The sequence below is a fragment of the Phyllostomus hastatus genome, unplaced genomic scaffold (assembly GCF_019186645.2).
Source record: "Phyllostomus hastatus isolate PE091 unplaced genomic scaffold, TTU_PhHast_1.1 phas_scaffold_46, whole genome shotgun sequence".
NCBI lineage: Eukaryota > Metazoa > Chordata > Mammalia > Chiroptera > Phyllostomidae > Phyllostomus > Phyllostomus hastatus.
The window spans coordinates 18510033-18535386 of NW_025334032.1; the positions used below are offsets into that span (position 1 = coordinate 18510033).

At 38.0% G+C, this 25354-nt stretch overlaps 1 protein-coding gene across 1 annotated transcript in view; it reads left to right on the forward strand.

Annotated features, from left to right (window-relative positions):
• Positions 1-22294, forward strand: part of CUL4A (cullin 4A) — a 66571-nt gene extending 44277 nt beyond the window's left edge. Inside the window, exons 12-20 of the mRNA XM_045821562.1 lie at positions 5723-5827; positions 6152-6262; positions 6371-6456; positions 6904-7011; positions 12321-12434; positions 17035-17140; positions 17322-17494; positions 19372-19524; positions 21196-22294. Of these exons, the coding sequence (XP_045677518.1) occupies positions 5723-5827; positions 6152-6262; positions 6371-6456; positions 6904-7011; positions 12321-12434; positions 17035-17140; positions 17322-17494; positions 19372-19524; positions 21196-21291 (1052 nt within the window). The 3' untranslated portion in view covers positions 21292-22294. The remainder of the gene's footprint in view (positions 1-5722; positions 5828-6151; positions 6263-6370; positions 6457-6903; positions 7012-12320; positions 12435-17034; positions 17141-17321; positions 17495-19371; positions 19525-21195) is intronic.
• The last annotated feature ends 3060 nt before the right edge of the window (positions 22295-25354 follow it).

Here is a 25354-nt window from a genome sequence, read left to right on the forward strand (position 1 = left end):
CTCTGATGGTTTTCAGTCATTTCCCCCACTTCCCACAAGCAAGTTGGGCCCTTCTGGTGCTGATTCCTGGGTGGGTGGGTTTGTGTACATTCTAGGACCATATGGGTCTCTCCAGCGAACTCTCCTGTGAGGCTGGGAGTTTCTCCTATTGCTGCCTCAACCTGCACAGGTGTTTTCAGTCAGAGGTTTGAGGCTTTATTTCCCCACCCTGGAACCCTGGGTTGTATGGTCTGTCTTGTTCCCCAGTTGCTCCTCCCGGTTTATCTGCACGTAAATGTGGGGCCACCCGCTCCACAATCTGCCGCCTCACTGGGTCCACCAGCTGCCAGCTTCCCATCTCCGCCCCTCCTACCAGTCTGGATGAATGTTTCTTCTTTAACTCCTTTGTTGTCAGACTTCCATACAGTTTGACTTTCTGTCAGTTCTGGTTGCTTTGTTTTTAAATTGTTTAAATTGTTTTTAAATTTTGTCATCCTTTTGGTTGTGCCAGGAGGCACAGTGTATCTACCTACGCCTCCATCTTCACCAGAAGTCTTGATTCTCTGTCTTGATTACTTGTAAGTAATTTCTGCTCAGAAACTGGAGTGGAAAGGTTTATTGTATATGATGCCTCTGAGTTAGGACAATAACTTCATCAGTCTCCACTAATATTTAACATGAGATACCATTTAGTCATTATCTTTGCACTCTCTAATCCGTATTGAAATTGGATAAAATTTGATGGGATCTCAAAAACACGTATTTTAAGATGAAACTTTGTATTTTTCACTTTTTTTATTTATTTATTTTTAGAGAGGGAAGGGAGGGAGGGAGAGAGAGAGAGACACACATCAATGTGCGGTTGCTGGGGGTTATGGCCTGCAACCCAGAAATGTACCCTGGCTGGGAATCGAACCTGGGACACTTTGGTTCCCAGCCCGCGCTCAATCCACTGAGCTACGCCAGCCAGGGCGTATTTTTCATTTTTTAATATACATGCACACTCTGTATATGCGTCCTCCCTTATCAGACATAATATTGGCAAACATTTTCCCAGTTTGTAGCTTGTGCTTTAATTCCTTAAAAGTTTATTTAAAAGGTAAATTTTTTAACTTAGTCAATTTTATGTATTTTTTATACTTTTGCTCTTTTCTGTTCTATGTAAGAAATCTTTATCTAACTTTTTTAGTTTTAGTTCTTAAAACTGTAAAAGTTAGGTCTTTGACCCATTTTGAGTTAATTTTAGAATATAGTGGGAGGTAGCAAGCAGTTGAGTTTCAGTTTTTGCCATATGGATATCCACTTGACCCAAAACCATTTGTTGAAAAATATTTTATCCCAGTTGAATTGTTTTGACACTTCTGTTGAAAATCAGCAAGGCTCATTTCTGAACTCTACTCTGTTATATTGATCTATATCTATTTTTATGCCAATAGCACAATGTCATGATTGCTATAACTTTATAGTAAATTTTTTATGTAAGCTTCAGGTATATAACATTATAATTCAACATCTGTATACACTATAAAGTGATTACCCCCTAAAGTGTGATAACCATCCATCACCATGCAGCTGACCCCCTTTACCAGTTAACGTTATAGGCTCAAGGTCCATTCATGTTGTCATAAATGAGAGGTCCCATTCCTTGTTCTTGGCTGAGTTGTAGTCTGTTATATATATATTGTGTCTGCCAAAAAGCTTGTTAGTTTTTTTCCATATGATGGCTCTAGTAGGTTTTGTTTTTATTCATTTGGAATAATTCTGTTAGATTGTATTGTGACAGCTGTCATATCAGTGTGCATTTTTAAAAAAACATCAAAGTTGGTGAATTTTTGTGCAGCCATTTTAGTATTGAAGATGGAAGAAGATATGCAACATTTTTGGCATATTATGCTTTTTTTTTTCCAAGAAAGGTAAAAATGCAACTGAAACACAAAAATAGACTTGTGCAGTATATATAGAAGGTGCGGTGACTGATTAGATGTGTCAAAAGTGGTTTGCAAAGTTTCTTGGTACTATTGACATTTTGGCCAAATAATTCTTTGCTGTGGGGCTGTCTCATGCATTGAAAAATGTTTAGCAGCAACCCTGGCCTCTACTCACTAGAAGCCAATAATGGGAGATAGCCAACATACTCAAAATATCCAAATCTAAAGTTATTGGTAAAAATGAAAAATATCTTTTATTTTATGGAAAAAAACTAAATGGACATTTTGGCAAATCCAGTGTATACCACATCTTCTTTATCTGCTTATCTACTCATCCATCATTGAACACTTCAGTTGTTTCCATATCTTGACTATTATAAAGAATAGTGCAGTAAATACAGGGGTGCATGCATCTTTTCAAATTAGTGTTTTTGTATTCTTTGGGTGAATAACCAGAAGTGGAATAGCTGGATCATGTGGTAGTTCTATTCTTGATTTTTTGGGAGTCCCCATACTGTTTTACATAGTGCTGCACCAGTGTACACTCCCACCAACAGTGTGTGTGGGTTCCCTTTTCTCCATATGTTCTCCTACACTTGCTATTTCTTACCTTTTTGATAACAGCCATTCTAACAGGTGTGAGGTGATAATCTCACTGTGGTTTTGACTTGCATTTCCCTAATAATTAATGATTTTTAACATCTTTATGTGTGGGCTATCTTTATGTCTTCTTTAGAAAAATGTCTATTCAGCTTCTGTGCCACCTGTTTTGTTGTTGTTGTTTAGTTGTATGAGTTCTTTTATATTTTGGATATTCACACCTTTTCAGATGAGTGATTTGTAAATCTTTTCTCCCATTCAGTAGGTTGCCCTTTCATTTTGATGATAGTTTCCTTCACTGTGTAGAAGCTTTTTTGTTTGATGTTGTCCTATTTATTTATTTTGTTTTTGTTTTCTTTGCCTTTGGAATCAGACTCAGAAAAACGTCACTAAGCTTTCCTCTTATGTTTTTTTCTAAGAATTTTATAGTTTTGGGTCTTACCTTCAAGTCTTTAATCCACTTTGAGTTAGTTTGTATGTATGGTGTAAGAGTTACCTAATTTCATTCTTCCATATGTGGCTGTCCAGTTTCCCCAGCACCATTTATTGATAATTCTGTCCTTTCTCCAGTATTGTATATTTATGGCTCCTTTGCCTTAAACTGTCTGTGTATGTGTGGGATTATTTCTGAGCTCTTAGTTCTGTTCCACTGATTGTCCTCTGTGTGTGTGTGTGTGTGTGTTCCTTTTTTAAAAGATTGTACTTACAATTTTAACAGAGGTAAAGGGTTGGAGAAAGAGAGGGGGAGAAACATGAATTGGTTGCCTCTTGCATGCTGCCAACTGGGGACCTGGCCTGCAACCCAAACATGTGCCCTGACTGGGAAATGAACCAGTGACCTTTTGGTTTGCAGGCCAGCACTTAATCCATAGGGCCAAACCAGGCAGGTCACCATATTGTTTTGATTAGTATAACTTTGTAGTATAGTTTGAAATCAGGGATCATGATAACCTCTTGCTTTGTTATTCTTTCTCCAGATTGTTTTGGCTATTAGGGCTCTTTTGTGGTTCTATACAAATTTTAGGATTGTTTTTTCTAGTTCTGTGAATATGCCATTGGAATTTTGATAGGGATTCCACTGAACCTGTAGATGGCTTTAGGTAGTATTGACATTTTAAAAGTGTTCATTCTTCCACTCCATAAGCATGGAATATCTTTCCATTATTTATGTCTTCCTCCATTTCTTTCATCCATGTCTGATAGTTTTCAGTTTACATACTGTTCACTGCCTTGTTAAATTTATTCCTGCATATTGTATTTTTTTTCTTTGAAGATTTTGTTCATCTATTTTTAGAGAGAGTTGAAGGGAGGGAGAAAGGGGGAAAAACATCAATTGGTTGCCTCTTGTATGCACTTCAACTGGGGACCAGGCCCATAAACTAGGCATGTGCCTTGACTTGGAATTGAACCAGTGACCTTTTGCTTTTCAGGACAGTGCTCAACTAACTGAGCCATGTCAGTCAGGGATTGTATTCTCTTTAATTGTAGAAGGGTTTGTTTTCTTAATTTCTTTTTCTGACAGTTTGTTACTCGTGTATTGCCACAGATTTCTGTGTATTAATTTTGTGTCCTGTGACTTTACTGGATTCAATTTATTCTAACCGTTTTTTGGTGAAATGTTTAGGGTTTTTATAGGATATCATATCTGCAAATAGTGACAGTTTTATTTCTTTTCTGTTCTAATGCCTTTTTTTTCTTGCCTAATTGCTATGGCCAAAACTTCAATACTGTGTTGTATAAAAATGGCAAGAGTGGGCATCCTTGTCTTGTTCCTGATCTTTGAGGGAATGCTTATAGCTTTCCATCACTGAGCATAGTGTTAGATGTTAGATGGGTTTATGTTGAGGTAGGTCCTTCTGTGCCCATTTTCTTGAAAGTTTTTATCATAAACAGATATAAATTTTACCAAATGTTTTTCCTACATCTACTCAAGTGATCATAAAATTTTTGTTCTTCATTGTTAATGTGCTGTATCATGTTGATTGATGTGCAGAACCATTCTTTCATACCTGGAGTAAATCCCACTGGGTCATGATCTGTGATCCGTTTAACGTGTTGTTGAATTCAGTTTACTAGTACTTTGTTGAGGACTTTCACATCTATGTTCATCAAGGATATTGACCTGTTAATGTCTTTATTCGTGGTGTCCTTATCGGGTTTTGGTATCAGGGCAATGCTGGCTTTGTAAAATGTTTGGAATCCTTCCTTCTTCAATTTTTTGGAAGCGTTTAGGAAAGACGGGTTGGTTTGTTTGGTTGGTTTTGGTTTTTTAAAGTTTGGAAGAATTCACCACTGAAGCCATCTGGTCCTGGACTTTTGTTTTTTGGGAGGTTTTTTATTACTGATTCAGTCTCCTTACTAGTAATTGGTCTATTTAGGTTTTGTGTTCCTAAGATGAAGCTATTTTTAAATTACCATGTTATACAATTATTTCATGATAATATTAAAATGTATTTTACTATTCATAGAATTTCACAGGTCAGTAAAAGTTTTTTTTTTAATTTACAGGTGGCAAAGGGCAAAGAAATGTGTACATAGTGATACAGAATTGGGGTTGTATTGATTATTGTTGAAGGTGTATGATGGGAACATGGAGTTCATTATACGTCTGCTTTTGTGTATGTTCAGAATATTTTATAATAAAAATTATAAAGAAAAATACTAATAAAAGCAACAACAGAGGAAATTCACAAAGCAATTTAATTTGGTTTTTGTGCCACTTTATGGATTGTTGTTTTTCTAAAGATGAATGTTTAACTATTAGGAGTTTAGGCTTCTTAGAAGTCTTGGGTTCTCCCTTGCTTAAGCCAGATAGTGGCTGATTTGTATTAAAGGGAAAGCCAGAGTAGAATTGCTCTAATCCCTGCATTCAGGGGTAAGACACTGTCACCATGGATATAACCACATGAAGCCCTGAGAAAAACCCTTTCAGTCTTAATCCAGATTTTATACCACATCTTGAAAATGGGACATTCCAATTCCTGAAATGAAAGCATGTAATTAAGTACTTATTCTCACATGACTTGAAAGGACATATCTTACACAATCAGATATTTGCCTTTTTATGATTTAATAATTGTCATTTTGGAAAGGCTCCAAGGTGTTATAGTCCAATTTTTGCTTGTAGAAATTAAAGCTGTTCTTTTTTTGAGTTAGAAAATGTATTATGTAACAGATGCTTATATTTCAAACAATTTGAACTCTTGATTTCACAGCAAAGCATGTTGATTCAAAATTGAGAGCGGGGAATAAAGAAGCAACAGATGAAGAGCTGGAGAGGATCCTTGACAAAATCATGATAATATTCAGGTTTATTCATGGTGAGAAACACTCTGTTATTTTTATTAAAAGTATTTCTATTAGATAGAAAATGCTACAGAATCAAAATATAGATATATTTGGGCCCTATCTTCTCTTGAGAAAAATTGACAAACATTTCTACTTTAATATTAATACAGGAACTAGAGAGATGGTCACCCCCTGGTTAAATTGAAAGTATTTCTTTGTGGAAATTTAACAGAAGGATTCGGTAAAATCAGAGCTGCCTTGCATCAGAATGAACACTTCTTAGGGTTTTTCAGCAGTTAAAGTAAATATTTGTGTAATAACTGCCTAATGTGTTATTTTCATTTGATTATAAATAGGTAAAGATGTCTTTGAAGCATTTTATAAAAAAGATTTGGCAAAAAGACTGCTTGTTGGAAAAAGTGCTTCAGTTGATGCTGAAAAATCTATGTTGTCAAAACTAAAGCATGGTAAGCATGTGGAACTGGGGGTTTTGCCCTACCTCTGTGCTGGGAATTTATTGCACTAACAGCATGTTGCTCCTGGTGTTTTTCACCAACCCTTCACTTGTATCCCAGAGTGTGGTGCTGCTTTCACCAGCAAACTGGAAGGCATGTTCAAGGACATGGAGCTCTCCAAGGACATCATGGTTCATTTCAAGCAGGCAAGTTCTGTTTTTTCCAAGTAAAACAGCTTTGTAGAAAGTATCCCACTTTAAATTCATATGAAATGATTGTGTAAAGGATGTAAATAATTATATAAATACGTAAAATCCTCACCCTTAAAAATTACATGTTGATGTCTCAATTTTCAAATAACCTAAATTAAAAATGAAAAAGAAAAATAATCGCTAAAAATATATAGTAAAACTTTGATTCAAATTAGTTTAATGGTATCTTATGCTGGTAATGTAACCAATGAAGGAAAAAATATTGCCAGTGACTCTGGAGCACATTATGTGGTTTCACTGGAATATGTTCTAGAGACTAAAATAAATTCAAACTATGTTAAACTGTATTTGGAAAATTACACCTCTTACCTTTTAGTAGCTTTTGCTATTTTCTATGACATTCTAAAATAATTATTTTATCTTCATTTTCTGTGCTTTTAGTATATGCAGAATCAGAGTGACCCAGGCTCTATAGATCTGACAGTGAATATACTTACAATGGGATACTGGCCAACATACACACCTATGGAAGTACATTTAACTCCGGAAGTAAGTGTTTTAAAGACTGTTTGTCATTTATTTTTAATATATCAGTGCTGCCAAAACATTAAAGACTCCTTCTTTTGTTCTGCCTATACCTTGCACAGACATGTCCTCTTTCAAAAATTATTTAATGAGAGGTGTTTTTGAAACCACACAAACAAAAACCAAAGTGATTGTTTTTGTCTGTCCACTGTTCCTGGCTCACCCAAGTTCACTGACTGACCATCAAGAAGGCAGCAACACAGCACTCATTTTAATAGATATTGTTTGCCTAGTTATTTTCTTCCATTATAGACTATGCCAGAGTCTTGTAAATGGTACTACTGAGCACTTGTTATATGTCAGCCATGACTTTGTATACTTAGGGATTTTCAGACACAAGGGAGAAGCCAGGGCACAGGAACTTAAAATCCAGTGGGAGAAGCAACATAAGCGCCGTTAATTACATTACCAGGTGATATGGAAAAGAGCTACTTCCAGTGTGGAATATGAGAATTAAAGATGAGCGAGGAGGAGGGCCTTGCAGCCTAGGGATCTTCCAGAAAGGGCTAGGAGCCTGGATCAGTAATAGTCCCTCTTGAGGCTGTTTTTTCCAGGTCCAAGACAGTATCTTTTCTTGATTTTTTGTTTGTTTCTGAACTCACTGGTCAGTTGCCCTTTTTTTTTTTCCCTTCTCTTTTTTTCCCTCCACCAAATCCTAAATGCTGACATTCCCTGGAATCACCCCTCTTCTCCCGTCTCATTCCACCCCTCTTCTCCCGTCTCATTCCCTGTGAACTCGGCCCACACTGGCTCTCAGACTCAACAACCCAGATTTCTCTCATCACCATCTCCCTCCCAGCCTCCCTGAACCTCTCCATCCTGTGGGGAATGCTGATAGCACATTAATCAGTTTTCCTCTGAGATGTGAAACCTCTCTTTATGGCCCAGCTCACCCACATGGATGCTGTGCTCCCTCTATTCGAAACTAGTTGTAGGCCCCACACCCACCCGTTTCTCTCTTCTCAGGCCTCTGTGTATAACCCTCTAAATGGAACCTCCTTCTCCAGAAAACCTCCACACCTTATCTCTCCCCAGCACTTGAAGCTTGTTAAGACTTATCTCCTCAGTCACCTTCACGAGAAAACCCTCCGTCACCTCCTCACCCCATTTCACCTCTCCTGGGTGCAGAATCCACCCTGGGCATGCCTCTCACGGCATTGCAAGTTTATTCACTTCCTATTTTATTTTGAAATAGTTCAGACTTACAGCAAATTAGCAAGAATAGTTTAAATAATTTTCATTACGCTTCACCCAGTTTTTGGTGTTTTGTTTTGTTTTCCCGGCATTTCCATATATGTTTCATTGTTATGTTTCTCTCCCTATATATGCCATTTTTTTTTTTGGTCCATTTGAGACTAGATTGCATAAGAGGCTTCCCCTCTTTAGTGGGAATTTCCCAAAAACATAATCAGTGCATATTGTCAAATTCAGATAGTTAACTTTGATGTAGTACTTTCATCCAGTATACAGCCATATTCTGTTTTGGTCAGTTGTCCAAAATGTCTTTTAGCATTTTTTCTTGGTGCCAGATTCAGTCTAGGACCCCACATTTCATTTAGCCATGTCCTTTCATCTATAACAGCTACACAACCTTTCTTTTCCTTTCATGACACTGACATGTTTTTAAAATACAGACCAGTTTTTATAGATTGTCTTTTGGTTTGGGTTTGTTTGATTAGATTCAGGACATGTGTGTCTAACTAGAATCCCACATGGGAGATGTCATTTCCCCTCAGTATCATGTCCAGAGTCACACACTCTATTAATTTGCCCCCATTGGTGATGTTACCTGGTTTCTCCACTCTATTGTTGGTATTTTTCTTTTGTAATTATTAAGGAATTTGTGGGGAGATATTTTAAGACTATGTTAGTGTCTTCTTTCCCCAGATTCTCACTTGCTTGATTCTTGCCTGGGTCCATTTTTACCTTGATGAACACTGATTTTTTTATTTTTTTAGCTTCATCATTTCTCTATATTTAGAAAATCCACATTTTACTCTTAAGAGCTTTCCCTTCTCTACCCCATTATGTATTTCTCTTGTCTTTATGAGTATGGACTCCTAGAATCTTATTTATTTGATGCTTAAAACTTTTTCATCATCCCAAACAGAAACCCTGGACCCATTAAGCAATCACTCCCATTCCACCCCCACCACACACACATTGCCCCAGCCTCTGGCATCCACTGATCCCCTCTCTGTCTGTGGATTTGCCTATGCTGGACATGTCATACAAAAGGAATCAGGTAATACATAGCCTTTTATGTCTGGCTTCTTTAACTTAGTGTGTTTTCAAGGTTCACTCATGTTCCAGTATGTGTCAGTACTTCCTTTCTTAAGGCTTCCTTTTAAGGCTCAGTAATTTTCCATTGTTTGAGTATGCCACACTTGGTTTACCCATTCACCCATTAACAGACACTCAGGTTGTTTCCACTTTTGGCTACTGGGAACAATGCAGTGTGCAATTTTTGTTTGAATAGCTGTTGTCAGTTCTTCGGGTATATTCCTAAAAGTGGAATTTCTGGGCCATGAGATAATTCTGTTTAACTTCTGGAGCAGCTGTAACAGTTTTTCACGGTAGCTGCACCATTTTACATTACCATCAGCAACACACCAGGGTTCCATTTTCTCTGCATCTTCACTGTTTGTTATCTTCAGTTCACTGACGGCAGCCATCTTAGTGAGTGTGAGCTCATTTTGATTTGGTATGCTTTTCCTTAGTAACTAATGATGTTAAGCATCTTTTCATGTGCTTCCTGGTCATTTGCAGATCTTTAAAGAAGTCTATTTAAACCTTTTGCCTGTTGTTAATTGTGTTGTCTCTCTCCCTGCTGTTGAAATGTATGGGTTCTTTATATTCTGTATACTAGGTCCTTACTAGTTCCGTGATTTGCAAATAATCTCCCATTCTGTGAGTTGTCTTGTTATTTGCTTGATAGTGTCCTTTACACAAAAGATTTTAACTTTGATGAAGTCCAACTAATCTATTATTTCTGTTGTTACTTATACTTTTGGTGTCGTATTTTAAAAAAACTATTGCCAAATCCAGGGTCATGAAAATTTACCCCTATGTTTTCTTCTCAGTGTTTTATAGTTTTAATTCTTACCTTTAGGTATTTGATCCATTTTGAGCCTGGAATGATAACTAGCACATAGTAAGCACCCACTGTTAGTTGCTGCTACTTACTATAATTATTATTACTACCACTTAAGGAATTAATGTCAAAGAAATAATTTTTAGGAAATATATGCATTAAGAGTTTTATCACATTGTTGACTTTTAATTTTTAGGTGTGATATGGTATAGTAGATATGTTTCCTAGAAAGAGTTCTTATCTTTTAGATATATATTAAAATACTTAGAAATTAAGTGATACCATGCCTGGGATTTGACACTGTTGAACCGTGACTGCTGAGCTGAATTTGAAGCATGAAGAGGAATTGCTAAGCAGATGTGAGGCTGACCAGCATTTCTGACAGAGGGCACCACTTTGACAGAAGCACAGAGGCACTGTGCTCACTGAAAGGGCACATCAGGCCCAAGAACAGCAGGGATTATGGGTTCATGTGGCACCTGCTGGCACTGTGCAGTGTACCAGCATGAAAATCCAGACCTGGTCCTGCCCTCTTTCAGCTCTCTGTCCAAAGAAGATATTCACAAATTGCTATAAATGCTGTCAGAGCTAAGAGTGGTTGGAGAAGCTTCTCTTAGGAAACAGTTCTGAAAAAATGAGTAGATATTTTTAGGGAAGTGAGTTCCCGGATCTGGTAGAGGAAGAACATGTGAGAAAGCCTGAGGGAGGACAAGACAGCTGTGCTCACTGAAATGGAGAAAGGAACTATGGAGAGTCGGGGCAGGGAGGCATAGAACAGGCCAGTGAGGTCACAAGTTCCAAAGGAAAGCCATGGAAAAATTTCACTCTCAGGACAAACTTGCAAGTGGCTGGGGATGCTGACAAGGGAATGACCAGAGAGTAAAAGGAGGGTGGGCACAGGATCCTGGAAATGCTGGCATGTGTGGGGTGGGTGGAAGACAAACCAAAGACTCAGAAGGTTTGAACTCAAAACATAGAGACATAGAGACAAAACATAGAGATAGGGAGTTTAGACGATGAGAGCAGGAGGGTGGGAGTAGGCTGCTGTGTGGGAAGCTGTTGAGAGGGATCAGTTATCTCACAAGATGAAGCCTGAGGAGCCATTAAATCTGGCAGCACAGACCACTGGTGATCCTGGGTGCAGAGTGAAGTAGATATGAAAGGAACTAAAGAAAATAGTGAGCAAAGGAAGTTAGTGGAACAGGTGCAGTGTATATGAACACATGTACAGAAATTCGGTCTGAGAAGTAAGAGTTCGTCCATAAATAAGAACCGATACAGGAGTGGGAAAGGAGGGGACACCTAGAGAAGAAGGAAGAGCTCGGGAATGTAAAAGTGAGATGACAGCAATAAACTGGCAGAGCCCTAACCTGTGTGACTCAGTGTGTTGGGCATCGATCCATAAATGAGAGGTAACCTGTTCTCAGTCAGGGCACATGCCTAGGTTCCAGGTTCAGTCTCTAGTTGGGGCTGTGCAAAAAGCAACTGATCAATGTTTCTTTCCCTTTTAGAGAGCGGGGAAGGGAGAGGGGAAGAGAGAGAAACATCCATGTGTAGTTGCAACTCACATGCCCCCTGCTGGGGACCTGGCCCATAACCCAGTCATGTGCCCTGACTGGGAATCAAACCAGCAACCTGTTTGTTGTTTTGTAGGCCTACACTCAATCCACTGAGTTTACACCAGCCAGGGCAATAAATAAAATCTTTTAAAAATGACAGAGTTTGGAAGGTGTAAGAAAATTTTCTAAGAAAGTTTTCTAAGAAAGTAACAATGAAAGTAATGGCCAGCTTATGTCATGCTTCCTGCGCATGACAAGAGTCGGTGAGAGCTTGAGCTAAGACCTGGCAGGGTACACGGGTGCCTTCAGATGGCATCTGTCATGGAACGGCTGCTCTTGTCTTCATTACATATGCCACTGGCCAGGGAAGCCTGGGTGTGGGGTGTGGATGCTGTGGAATGCAACCTGTCCGTACATTAAACATCAGTGGAAGTATTATTGCATGGTGTAAGGGGCAACGCCAGTGTCCTAAAGTGGTGGACAGTTTCACAGGTAATAGAAACCAGAAAAATAAGTGTCAAAACTGACTTTTTATTCAGCTGTGAAAAATTGTGAAAATATTATAAATTGAATGATTAATGGTGTTTAGCATAATTAAATCATTGTCCTATGCTTTACAGATGATTAAACTTCAGGAAGTATTTAAAACATTCTATCTCGGAAAGCACAGTGGTCGAAAACTTCAATGGCAAACTACATTGGGACATGCTGTTTTAAAAGCAGAGTTTAAAGAAGTAAGTGCGTTGTCTGTTACATTTAATAGAATTTTTAAAATCGTGATTGAACTTGGTAGCAAAGAAAGGAAAAGATTATTCAGTACAACTCAACAATGGCTTTCTAGGTCAATAAAATGAAACAGCTGAATGATTAATATCCCAATCAATAAGAAATCAACAAAAATAGAAAAGCCATTTACCTAACTGAAAAAGAGCACAGGATGTGGCGAGGCAACTCATAAAAGCAAGATTAAAAAATCAATATCAATGAATATATGTTCCCACTTTGCCGTCAATCAAAGGGTTGCAACTTAAAATACAGTAGAATGCCACTTTCTGACTATGAAATTGATGAAGACTAAAACTAAAAGAGCAACTCTTGCCTCTTGCCCACTGCTGGAGGGAGAGCCTGAGCTTTATGAAGGGCAGTTTGGCAGTGCATATCTCAAAACTTCTCAAGTCACATGCTTTGTTGCAGTAGTTCCAATTTTTTTTTTTTTTTGTACCAATTCTGAGACTTCATATTAATAAGACCTTTTCTCAGGTTAATGAATAAAATTATCTGTTGCAGTGCTATTATTAAAAATGATCATTTAAGAGGGGAAATGCATATATGTATCACTAAATGAAAGAAGCTTATATCACAAAATAGTCCCTTCATATTCAAATTTAACTTTAATTTTATAAATAAAAGTACACTAAGCAAAAAGATTACAAAATTCCTATTTTGGTAAATATTATAATACATACTCTATGCACTAATTTATAGGGTTGACCCTTGAACAACTTGAGATTGAACTGTGCAAGTCCACTTACATGTGAATTTTATTTTTGAAAAAGTATTCCTTGCCCTGGCTGGTATGGCTCAATGGATTGAGCACTGGCCTGTGAAACAAAAGGTCACTTGTTTGATTCCTAGTCAGGGCACATGCCTGGGTTGCAGGCCAGGTTCCTAGTTGAGGGTGTGTAAGAGGCAACCAATTCTATGTTTCCCTCGTTCTCTTTCTCCCTCTGTCTCTTCTCTCTAAAAATAAATAAAAAAATTTTTTAAAGTATTGCCCTGACTGTGGCTGAGTGGGTTGGGCGCCATCCCACAAACCAAAAGGTTGCGGGTTTGATTCCCCTTCCCCATCAGGGCACATGCCTGAGTTGCAGGCCAGGAATTGGGGGTGTGTGAGAGGCAACCAACCGATGTTTCTCTCGCATATCAATCTTCCTCCCTCCCTTCCTCTCCAAAAAATAATTATTTATTTATTTATTTATTTATTTTTAAGTATAATGGGCCTTGGCTGGTGTAGCTCAGTGGATTGAATGCCGGCCTGTGAACCAAAGGGTCTCCTGTTTGATTCCCCATCAGGGCATATGCCTAGGTGGCAGGCCGGGTCCTCAGTAGGGGGTGCATAAGAAGTAACCACACATTGATATTTCTCTCCCTTTCTTTCTCCTTCCCTTCCCCTCTTACAAAAAATAAATAACTTTTTAAAAAATGTATAATGGCAGGTGACATATTATTTAGGGAAATTCCTAAAGATTCCATGAAAAAACTAAGAACTGATAAATGAATTCAGTAAAGTAGGATACAAAATAAGTATCCAGAAATCAGTTGCATTTATATACATCAGTAATGAACTAAGAAAACAATCCCATTTAAAAGTGCATCAAAAAGGTAAAATAAAATACCTAGGCATAAATGTAGCCAAGAAGTAAAAGACCTATACTCAGAAAATTAGAAGACACTGAAGAAAGAAATTGAAGAAGATACAAGTAAGTGGAAGCATATACTGTGTTCATGGTTAGGAAGAATTAACATCATTAAAATGTCCATAGATTCAACACAATTCCTATCAAGATATCAATGGTGTATTTCACAGAACTAGAACAAATACTCTAAAAATTTATATAGAATCACAAAAGACCCAGAATTGCCACAGAAATCTTTAGAAAGAAGAACAAAGAGGAATCACACTACCTGATATAAAACTATACTACAAGGCCATAGTAATCAAAACAGCATGGTGCTGGCATAAAAAAGACACATAGATCAATGGGACAGAACAGAGAGCCCCAAAATAAGCCCATACCTTTATGTCAGTTAATATTTGACAAAGGAGGCAAGAACATACAATGGGGAAATGCTAGTCTATTCAACAAATGATAGTGGGAAAACTAGACAGATTTGTGGGGGGAAAAATGAAACTAGACAATTTCTTTAACTGTACACGAGAGTAAATTCAAAATGGATTAAACACTTAAATGTAAGACTCAAAACCATAAAAATCCTAGAAGAAAACATAGGCAGTAAAATCTCAGACATTTCTCGTAGCACTATTTTTTTCTGTTCTATCTGCTCAGACAAGGGAAACAAAAGAAAAAAAAACAAATGGACTACATCAAAATAAAAAGCTTTTGCACAGAAAAGGAAACCATCAACAAAAATGAAAAAAACACCCACCGAATGGGGGAACATATTAGCCAACAATATGTCTGATAAGGGGTTAATATCCAAAATTTATAAAGAACTTATAAAAGCTGATACCAAAAAAAAAAAAACAATCCAATTAAAAAATGTCCACTTCTCGCCCTGGCTGGTGTGGCTTAGTGGATTGAGCGCAGACTACAAACCAAAGGGTCGCCGGTTCAATTCCCAGTCAGGGCACATGCCTGGGTTGCAAGCCAGGTCCCCAGTGGGGGCCACGTGATAGGCAACCACACATTGATGTTTCTGTCTCTCTTTCTCCCTCCCTTCCCCTCTGTCTAAAAATAAATGAATCTTAAAAAAAAAATGTCCACTTCTCCAAAGAGGATATACTGATGGCCAACACACAGGTGAAAAGATGCTCAATGTCACTAAATTATTAGATAAATGCCAGTTATTGCTAAAACCACAATCAGATGTCATTTCACACCTGTTTGAATGGCTATCATCAATAAATCAACAAACAGCAAGTGTCGGAGAGGATGTGGAGAAATGGGAACCCTCATGCACTATTGGTTGGAATGCAGACTGGTGTAGCTGCTGTTGAAAACAGTATGGAGTTACCTCAGAAACTTAATAGTAGAATTGAGTGCCTTATGAGCCAGTGATTCCACTTCTGGGGAATATATCCAAAGAAACCCAAAACACTAATTTGAAGGAATATATGCTCCCCTATGTTCAGTCCAGTGTTATTTATAATAGTTAAGATTTGGAAGCATCCCAAGTGTCCATCAGAAGATGAGTAGATAAAAAAAGCTGTGGTACATTTACACAATGGAATACTACTCCGCCATAAGAAAGAAATCTTACCCTTTGCAACAGCGTGGAAGACCTGGAAAGCATTATCCTAAGTGAAATAAGCCAGTCAGAGAAAGACATACCATATGATTTCACACGTGTGTGTGTGTATTTTATAAACAAAATAAACACACAAAATAGAAACAGACTCATAGACACAGAGAACAGACCGACAGCTATCAGAGGGGAGCGATGTTGGGAAGCTGGATGAAAAAGGTGAAGGGATTTAGCAAACAAAGAATTCACAGACACAACAGCATAGTGATTACTGAAGGGAAAGCAGGGTGGGGGGAGGTAGAAGAGGGTAAACAGATAAATGGTGATGGAAGGAGATTTGACTTGGGGGGTGGACACACAATACAATGTACACATGATGTGGTATAGAATGGTACACCTAAAACTGATACAATTTTATTGACTAGTGTCACCCCAATAAATTTAATAAAAATAAAGCATAAGTGGACACAGTTCAAACCTATATTGATCAAGGATCAACTATATATACATATATGTGTAATTATATATACATTACACATACATGTTGCATTGTATGTTATTGTGCAGGGTTATATACATGAAACTGTACCTACTAGTCTTTAATGTGTATTGATGTTCCCCTCACTGCCAGCTTTCGAATTGCCCCTCTGCAGCATGGTCACATGACAGAGCTCTCGCCTTCCATGGCTAGGCCTGAGGATGAAGCACTCACACGGGATGCTCTGTCACCCACTGAGAACTAATTGCATGTTGAAAGTCTGTGAAGCGGGGGCTTTTTGAATAGAGGTGGGGAACTGTGTGAAGTGCAAAGCTGGATTACGTTAGTCATGTACATCACAGGCACGAAGGAAGGAAAGCTGGGCCAACAGTTTATGGTCATTTATGTGCTTATTCCATTATTCATTCCTTTAACAGCAATGTTGGCTGAATCTTTTGCTAGATTCTCTGTCCATACAGGTTTTGTCACTGGACACTCTCATGCTCTGCCCACTGACTCCAGTGGCATGCCCACCATCATTAGAAGGACCTCAGCAGGCTGAAAACACAAGGGTACTATTAGATTTGTGTCGGCAATATCGGACTTCCAGTAATCGTATCCCCTTCTTGTTCAGTACAATTTGCCAAAGAACTTTTTCCCTACTTTAAAAAATACTTTGAGAGAAGAATTTTTAACTGCAATAACCAAGTCATTTTATTCTTATATAATTGGTAACATAATTTATTTGGTGGCTAATTATTAATTTCTTACATCACATCCCCTAAAGTTTGAGAGCCAAAAGAAACCTCTAAAAATTCTTTAAGATTTCGCAAAATAGCTTCATACATGATATGTCTGTTTTCTTTAAGGGAAAGAAGGAGTTCCAGGTGTCCCTCTTCCAGACTCTGGTGCTTCTCATGTTCAACGAAGGGGATGAATTCAGCTTTGAAGAAATAAAAATGGCCACTGGGATAGGTATGAAAATCCTCTTGGAGAACGTGTAGTTTCTGAGTGTCCTCGTTTTTAAAACATTCATTCACTTAAGATGTAGACTCTGTCTCTGCTTGTGGCTCTTGATAGTGTGGTTTCTTTCATTTTTGTTGAGTGTCTTATTCATTGCAGTGCTAATCTGTGTCTGCATTTTCTCCCCACTCAGAGGACAGTGAATTGCGAAGAACATTACAGTCCTTGGCCTGTGGCAAAGCACGAGTGTTGATTAAAAGTCCCAAAGGAAAGGAGGTAGAAGATGGAGATAAATTCATTTTTAATGGAGAATTCAAGCACAAGTTGTTTCGAATAAAGATCAATCAAATTCAGATGAAGGAAACTGTACGTGTACACTTTCTCTTTTTATTTAATAGGGAAGGTTGTTCATCAAGGAATCATTAGTTTTTATTATGTCTTGACTGTAAGAGTTCTAAGCATATTTTTGAAGTATCTAATTTGAATACAATGTTTATAAGAGTACCACTTTTTTATTTTATTGATTGTGCTATTCCAGTTGTCCCATTTTCCCTTTATTCCCCTCCGCCCTGCACCCCACCCCCAGTATTCATTTTAATGTGGCTTTCATTAGCTTTATATTCACAAAAGGAACAAAAATCAGAAAGAAATGCATATAACAGTTATACATATTCACAAAAATGGTGTGATAAGTCAGATTCCTGTATCAATTCTGTTAGTGGAGAGAGTGTGTCATTTCCAAAACCCAGTGACTTGTCTTTTTATTTTTGCACAGCACATTTCAGCCCTTCTCTCAGCCTCGGCCTCAGCCAGGGTCCTGGGGCAGAAGTGGTAAGAGTTGTGGGTGTCATGAACCCACTAACATGTGTTTGTGATCTGTAGCTTTTACCAGATTCTCAAGGTTCGTGTCCAGAGCAGGTTCTGGCCCACTGCCCGCAAGCCCCTCCTCATGCAGAAGCCCTTGCACCCCTGGGCTGTTGTCAGATGTACGGGCCAGGTGGGCAGGTGCACCCCTGGCACCCGCCATATATTATGGCATCCAGCTGACCCCTCATACATGAAGATGAGTGAGGAGAGGCAGTTTGAAGGAGTTCAATTCAGACAACAGAAGGACAGCTTGTAATGGATCTAATCACAAATATTTTCTTCACTTCCAGCATTAGACAGTGATTATTTCACTTACATAGAGGTATTAAAGTAGCCCAGTCAGAATATATATTTTATTATACAAAAAGAAATATAAAAGACCAATAAATACATGTTTACTCTGGTCAGTAATTCTTATGCAATTCAAATTAAAGTAACATTCCATTTTTCATCTGTCAATTTGGAAAATGTTTAAAAGTTTGTCATATTCAGGGTTCGTACGTTTCTTAAGATGTTCAGATTGGTACACCTTTTAGTAAGAGTGATTAAAAGGTATAAAATGTGGACGTTATAATTCCAGAATGGGACTGTCATCTCTTTCCTCCAAATAAACCACTTTTGTTTACACTCATGCAATAGTTTTTGTTTTTGTTTTTGTTTTTGTCTTGTTTTATCACCAGTACAGGGAGCAGTAACTTTTAGGGGGTTATGATCCCTTTGAAAATACGTTGAAAGCTTGGATTCTCCCTTCCTGAAACATACCTTGTATACAGACATGGACTAGCCTCTCCTTACCCCACCTGGATCTGCAGATCCCCATTAATTAGGTGGCTTTTTAACACTGATGTCATTATCACTCTTTGCTCTTTGCTTCTGATAATAGCTCTTAGTCTGTTCAGGTTCTTTTTTTTTTTTTTAATTACTCCTATATGCTCAAGTTTGTTTTAAATCAAGAATAGATTTTCAATTTTACTATGCCTTATCAAGATGATTATAATCTAACCTTGAGATTATTGTGGTGATCTCAATTGTATTAGTAGGATCCCAATGTTGAGCAAAGCTTACATTTCTAGAATAAATTCTGATGGCTAGTATACTTGGTTTTTGTTAGGTGCTACTGGATTTAACCCAAGGTTATATAGGGTTTACAGCCTCTTTATAACTTTTTAAATTATTTTGCAAGATTTGGTACTGAAGTTGCACTGTTCTTGGGAAGCTAGGTTTTATTAGAACATATAAAAATGCATAGCAGAACAGGACTCATCCAAAGTTTGGCATTTTTTTTTTCATCAAAAGTTTCTAGTCAAACTCAACAATATGAAATAATCAATACTAAAATATATCTTTTTACTTGACTTTTTGTCTTTTTTGTTCAGGTTGAAGAACAAGTCAGCACCACTGAGAGAGTATTTCAGGACAGACAGTATCAGATTGACGCTGCGATCGTCAGAATAATGAAGATGAGAAAGACTCTTGGTCACAATCTTCTAGTTTCTGAATTGTATAATCAGCTGAAATTTCCAGTGAAGGTAAATGTATACGAGCTTAATTAACACCTGTAGTATTGTGCTAACCATTGTCAAAGCATGTTCGAGTCTCACATTCAGAATATCATTTGTTCTACATTATAAGTGATCATTTGCTTCAAAAATCTACCTTTGTGTATATATTAAGTGTAGAAAACCTGGCAAGTGATAATAGCAGGAACTTCACCTCAAACATTCTTTATCAGCATTGTAGGAATGATAGATACCTAAAATTCCCACGTGTTGGGGAGTACTTATATTTTCGAAAAGGGAAAGGAGAGTAAGTACTACATAGAAATAGACACTTTTTTTCTCAGTAGTTGTTAACAGTTCAGGTTATATCACAGGATTTTAAGATCATACTAACAACTAATTTACTGAGCATTTTACAAGCTACAAAGCATTCTCTACCTCAGTAGTACCTCCTGTTAATGTTGAGTAAAAGGCTACCCAAAAACCTTCCAGTCTGTGTGTACTTCCAGAACTGAGACCTGTCCTGGCTGTATGTGGGGTACAGGATACAGGGAGTGTTATGAAGAGCTCTTTAAAATGTATATATCCACCTAGAAAGTGTGGGACTCTCATGACTCCTGGCCTTTCAGTGTCTAATCCTGCCTCGTATGCTTTTGAGGTGGACGTATCCCGACTGTGTGTTATCCAGTTTGGTAAAAGAGCAGCTGACCCTCCCTTCTCACCAAGGGAGTCAGGTTGAGGGGGACCAGTGAGCCTCGACACTGAAATGGTGGGTGCAGGTGCCATCCTACCTCAGCAGATACTGGGTTCCTGTTCTCTCCAGGGGCAATGAGTGCTCTGCAGGGCTCTGCAGGGCTCTGCAGTCACGGAACACTGCTTCCTACACCATTCGTCCCTACCATGAGCCAGGGAGAGTGTTGATTTTCCCCTTTGCAGATAAGAGACCCGGCAATTAAAAGACTAAATAGCAAGGAAGGTGTGCATACAGCCATGGCACCTAGTTCTCCTTGATAAGTAACTGGGTTTCAGCCACATATGGTAAAATGTATGACCTATCACTGAATACAGAGTTACGCTGTTTGGAAGATAGAATATACAGGGGAAAGCTTGCTCATGATTGTCATAGTTATGCTTCCTAACAGCACAGCCAAAGGGCACCCTTCATGAGCAGACATGTCTTGGTGTGGACATGTCATTTCAGTTATCTACTTATAGCAAAGGAACACTTAGAATCTCTGATTATATTATATAAATGTAGCCTCTAGAGTAAATAAAATACAGTACTCAGGGAGAAATGTCCTTAACAACAGATGAGAATGCCCTGAGACACTGTCAGAATTCCCTTTCAAACAAACAAAAATGTGCTAGCTAATAGGATGTGCCATGCTATGTACTTATCAGTGATCATAAATAATGTATTTACATTTCACAAGTTTCACAGTTCCCACAGGAAGCCCTGCTCTAACAGTCAATTCACATGGAAGCACGTGGATCAAGAGATAATGTTAACATTGACATTGTCTTTGAAGTGGGGAATTTTAGTCTATTCATTATGTAATTAGTTTATAACTACCAGTAAATATATTTATATATGTGTAATATGTATACATAATTATAATCGCAAAGTTTGTGCATGATGTCATATTCCCATTTATAAATTTAATGCCACTGTAATTGGGGGGTTTTGTTTTTCTTTTTCAGCCTGGAGATTTGAAAAAGAGAATTGAATCTCTTATAGACAGAGACTATATGGAGAGAGACAAAGACAATCCAAATCAGTACCACTATGTGGCCTGATGTGTCGACCAGCTGTTTTCTTTCAGTGAGACACTGGAATGTATCTTCAGAGCATTGAAACACTTCTGTGCTGTTTTCAGGGCTTCTGGGATTAAGCCAGCACGGATACTTTGGGTTAGAAGGAAAGGAGATGGTTCTTGGATAACCTTTCACAAGGCTTAAGAATTTTCAAATGGCATATGTATCTCTTCACCCTCCAGTTCTCCCTCTTGTTCTTTTAAGTGTTTAAATTGTTTCCATTGCTCTGTGCAGAATAACATTGGAATTGGACAAGAAGATTTTAGTTAAATGAGGTTCCTTTGCAAGATGTTCTTGTGGCAAAAAAAGAAACCCCGAAAGTTTGGTTTGTTTTCGTGTGTGATCATGAATGCACAATTAAAAAGACCCTCTATGCTGCATTCTTTAGCTACAGAGATTACTTAGGTGTTCCTAAAGATAAGCTATTTTAGTTGATAAACACATAGATTAAAAACAAGAACCTTTAATTGGTGAACATTAGGAAGAAAGTCAGTGTTAAAAACTGGCTTATTGATTATGCAAGCTAAATACTGGGATCTGTTAGTTTCATTTATTTTCAAAAAGTTTTAAACTTTGATGACTGATTTTTTCTACAATGAGGTTTCTCAGTGAGATCTCTGATGTGCCAAGAGGGCATCAGGCCTGATGTGTTTGGTGCAGTGAACCCATCAGCGTCTTTATTTCCACTGAATTATTTGTGAATTTTCTGTTTAAGGGTTTGGGGGGATAGTTTGTGTTTACCATTCTAAGATTGAGTCTAGCAGTCCCTCTTTTTTTCACGTGGGTAACTGCTGTTTGATTTTTTTTTAATTGCAGTATTTGTATGATTGCTATAATAAAGTTTGGTTTTGTTTTTACAGTCACGTGCAGGGACAGTCGTCGTTCTCTCTGCTATAACCACTGTAAAAAGTTTTATAGGAGACTCAAAGTCTTTATTGTGAAGCAGAGGTTATTTTGTCAAAAGATTAAAAGGATTTCATTGGCACCTGGTTTCATGTTGTGTATGTGTAGATGAGGTTGACCTGCAGATGATGTTAGTATGCTAACTATAACCAAGATACTTTTCTGATAACATTTAAAATACTTTATATTTTACATAACAGCATGTTTCATTTTGATTAAAAACTACCAAAGGAATTTTGATCATGGTATAAGTGTTTAAAGCAATATTTTCTGGAATATACCAAGTTTATATAAATTTGATTTTGTGCTGAATTATTCAAAGATTCTGCCTTCTTGAAACATGCGTATTTAAAATATGACATGGGTTTCCACATAAAATCCTCTTCAAGTATCATTTCTATATTTGTAAATTTTCCTTTGAGTTCTATATCTATAATATGTGGTCTATAAAAGACCAAATAGATTTCTACTTCTTATATTTTAACTTCATTGTCTCTAGAGATTAATATTGTAATTTAATGTAGACTTACTCTGAATAAAACTAGTTTAATTGGCCTTAAAATTACATTAATAAAACTTTGTGGTATGCAAACGACATTCCTCTCTTTAGCAACTTAAAATTCATTACTAGTACAACAGACAGAAGCGGGCAAACACCCATCACCCTCAGGTAAGGATCCTTTCCAGTCCTCTTTCTCAAACCACTGCTCCATGGATCACCACAGACTGGCTCGACCTCGGGGTGATTAAGAGCAACACACTGCACCTCCCATTGCATTTGTTTCCACCCATTCTACTATCAGTATCATTTGACATTTTATTATAGTTAAAAGTTAATGGGACAAAATAGTGTAGAGGAGAGGACTGAAAAGGCACTTAAGGTTGGTGGAGTCTCAGATAAGGCACCAGCCTACTGGCTCTGTGGCTCTGTGGGGGAGGGCTCAGAAAACAGGCAATGTCCTCCGTTTGCCCCAATGCCAGACACTTCCGCACACTTCTGCCTCTCCCAGTACACCACTGGTGCCCTTCCAGCTGCCACCCGGGCACTGGAGCTCAGAGGGAGAGAGTCCAAGTGGGAGCAGCACAGGTGATGTACCACAGGCTCCAGTTCCATTCAAATCCAAGTGACACCCTTGGGTTGAGCGGTCCTTCCTCAGATCAAGCAGAGGCTCTGGAGAAGCTGACACACTGAGAAATGCCTCTTACTCCTTACACCCTAGGTTTAAGTTTGGGAGCCCACACATCACTGCCACCTGAAATGACACACCACTTTTACCTAACTGAACTTTTCTCAACTCTGAGACTGGTTTAATGACACACAGAACAATCTGCCACCCCAACTTCTATCTCTGACTCTTATGTGTATGTAGGACTCCCTTATATAAGCATGTATTAAATTTGGTTATTTTCTGTTGCTTAAAAAAAAAAAACATCAGAAAAAAAAAGCTATAAAATTGGAAAGGAGGTGAAATTTATTTACAGATAAATAATTCCCAGAAAAATCTAGGAGAAAAACAACAGAAAAGCTATGACTGAAAAAAATTCACTAAGTTTTTATTGAACACAAAATTAACAGAAAACTCAAAATATAATGCAAGGCCTTTTTTTCAATAGCAACAAAAGATAAAATACCTAGTAACAAAAATTTATATGAGCAGCATATTTTTTGGAATATTCCTAAATCATTTCAAAATGCCTTTGCATACATTTATAAAATATATACATTTATTCAGTATCTTAAGATGTCAAAGGTCCCTTACTTTAAAACAAATAGACAAGATGATCCTAAAGTTAGGACAGCAAATAGGCAAGAAAAGTCAAGATACCATTTAAAAACATTTAACAAGATGTAACAGAAACACTATGCTGCTGGCACTTCACCAAAATGAGAATGCCTAATTTAATGCTGGTTTCAGCCCTCCTGGGAATGGAGTCTTAACCCAGTCATCAGGAATGACCTGCTTAGCTCTAGTGCCGTAATCTGCTTGATAGACCCCTGTGACTTTGCCATGAACAGTGTGCTTTTTGCTAGTTTAACTTCTTGACCCACTGCCTTCTACCCGTCAGTCTTTCATTTTGAACAGCTCCTCAGAGCTCCTTTCTGATGCAGATCCTGGCCTGCAGGATCCATGTGTGTTGTGGCTGCTATGAACAAATACACATGGACAACAGAAGTCCTGTGGACAGAAAGTGACAGCATGGCCACTCTCTGAGAGAGAGCAAGCCCTAACCCCCTGCCTGGAAAGGCTTTTATTGCTTCTCTGGGTACATTACATGGAGGATGGTCCTCATTTACTATGCACAGGTTCGCTGTAGGTGATTACGTTGATAACAAAGGAAAGAACGTTGCCAATTACTTCAAAGAGAAGAATGTTACAGATGGGGGGGGGGCAGTGGTTGAACTGGTTACACTCCACTCCATACTTGGGAGGTTTAGCACAAACTTTAGGAAGTTATGGTAAGCACTGGCTGCCTCAATTCAGGGTGAGAGAGTTTCAGCAAAAGCAAATCTCATAGCACTCTAGGTACAATGCAGGCCTGATTCCCCACGGGAAAACCTCTCCGGGGGCATGGCCCTGCATGCCCACTTGTTCCCGCTGGCTTTCCACGTGGGTGCTGAGTTACATTTCCACACCACAAGAAATGGCTCCCTACACCTTTCTGACAGATGGAATGCTGCCCAATTTGTCAATCATTAAATAAGGCAATCTTTAAAATTTACTCAAATTTTAACAGTAGAATAAGTGTAATAGTGTTAAGGTGTGTATATGTATGTGTGTATACATACCAATACACATATACATATGGATGACAGGAAAGAATAGACTAATAGCTGCTCCTGCAAAATGAGTTCTGGAAGGCTAGGAACAGGTAAGAGGAAAACTTTCATTGCAGACCCTTCTGTACTTTTTGAATTTTGGTCAAAACAATTTAAGATTAATCAGTTACAAATGGTTAAAACCAAAATGGCTCCATCTACCATACCATACAGCATCCTATCTCTACCATAAAAGGAAGACAGCAGCCAACCCAAAGCACTCAAAATTCATTCAAATTTTGTTTTTAACAGTATAGAATAAGTATAATAATAGTGTTAAGGGGGAGTGCTTAACATTCTCCCCTTCTCCCAGTTTAGTCAATT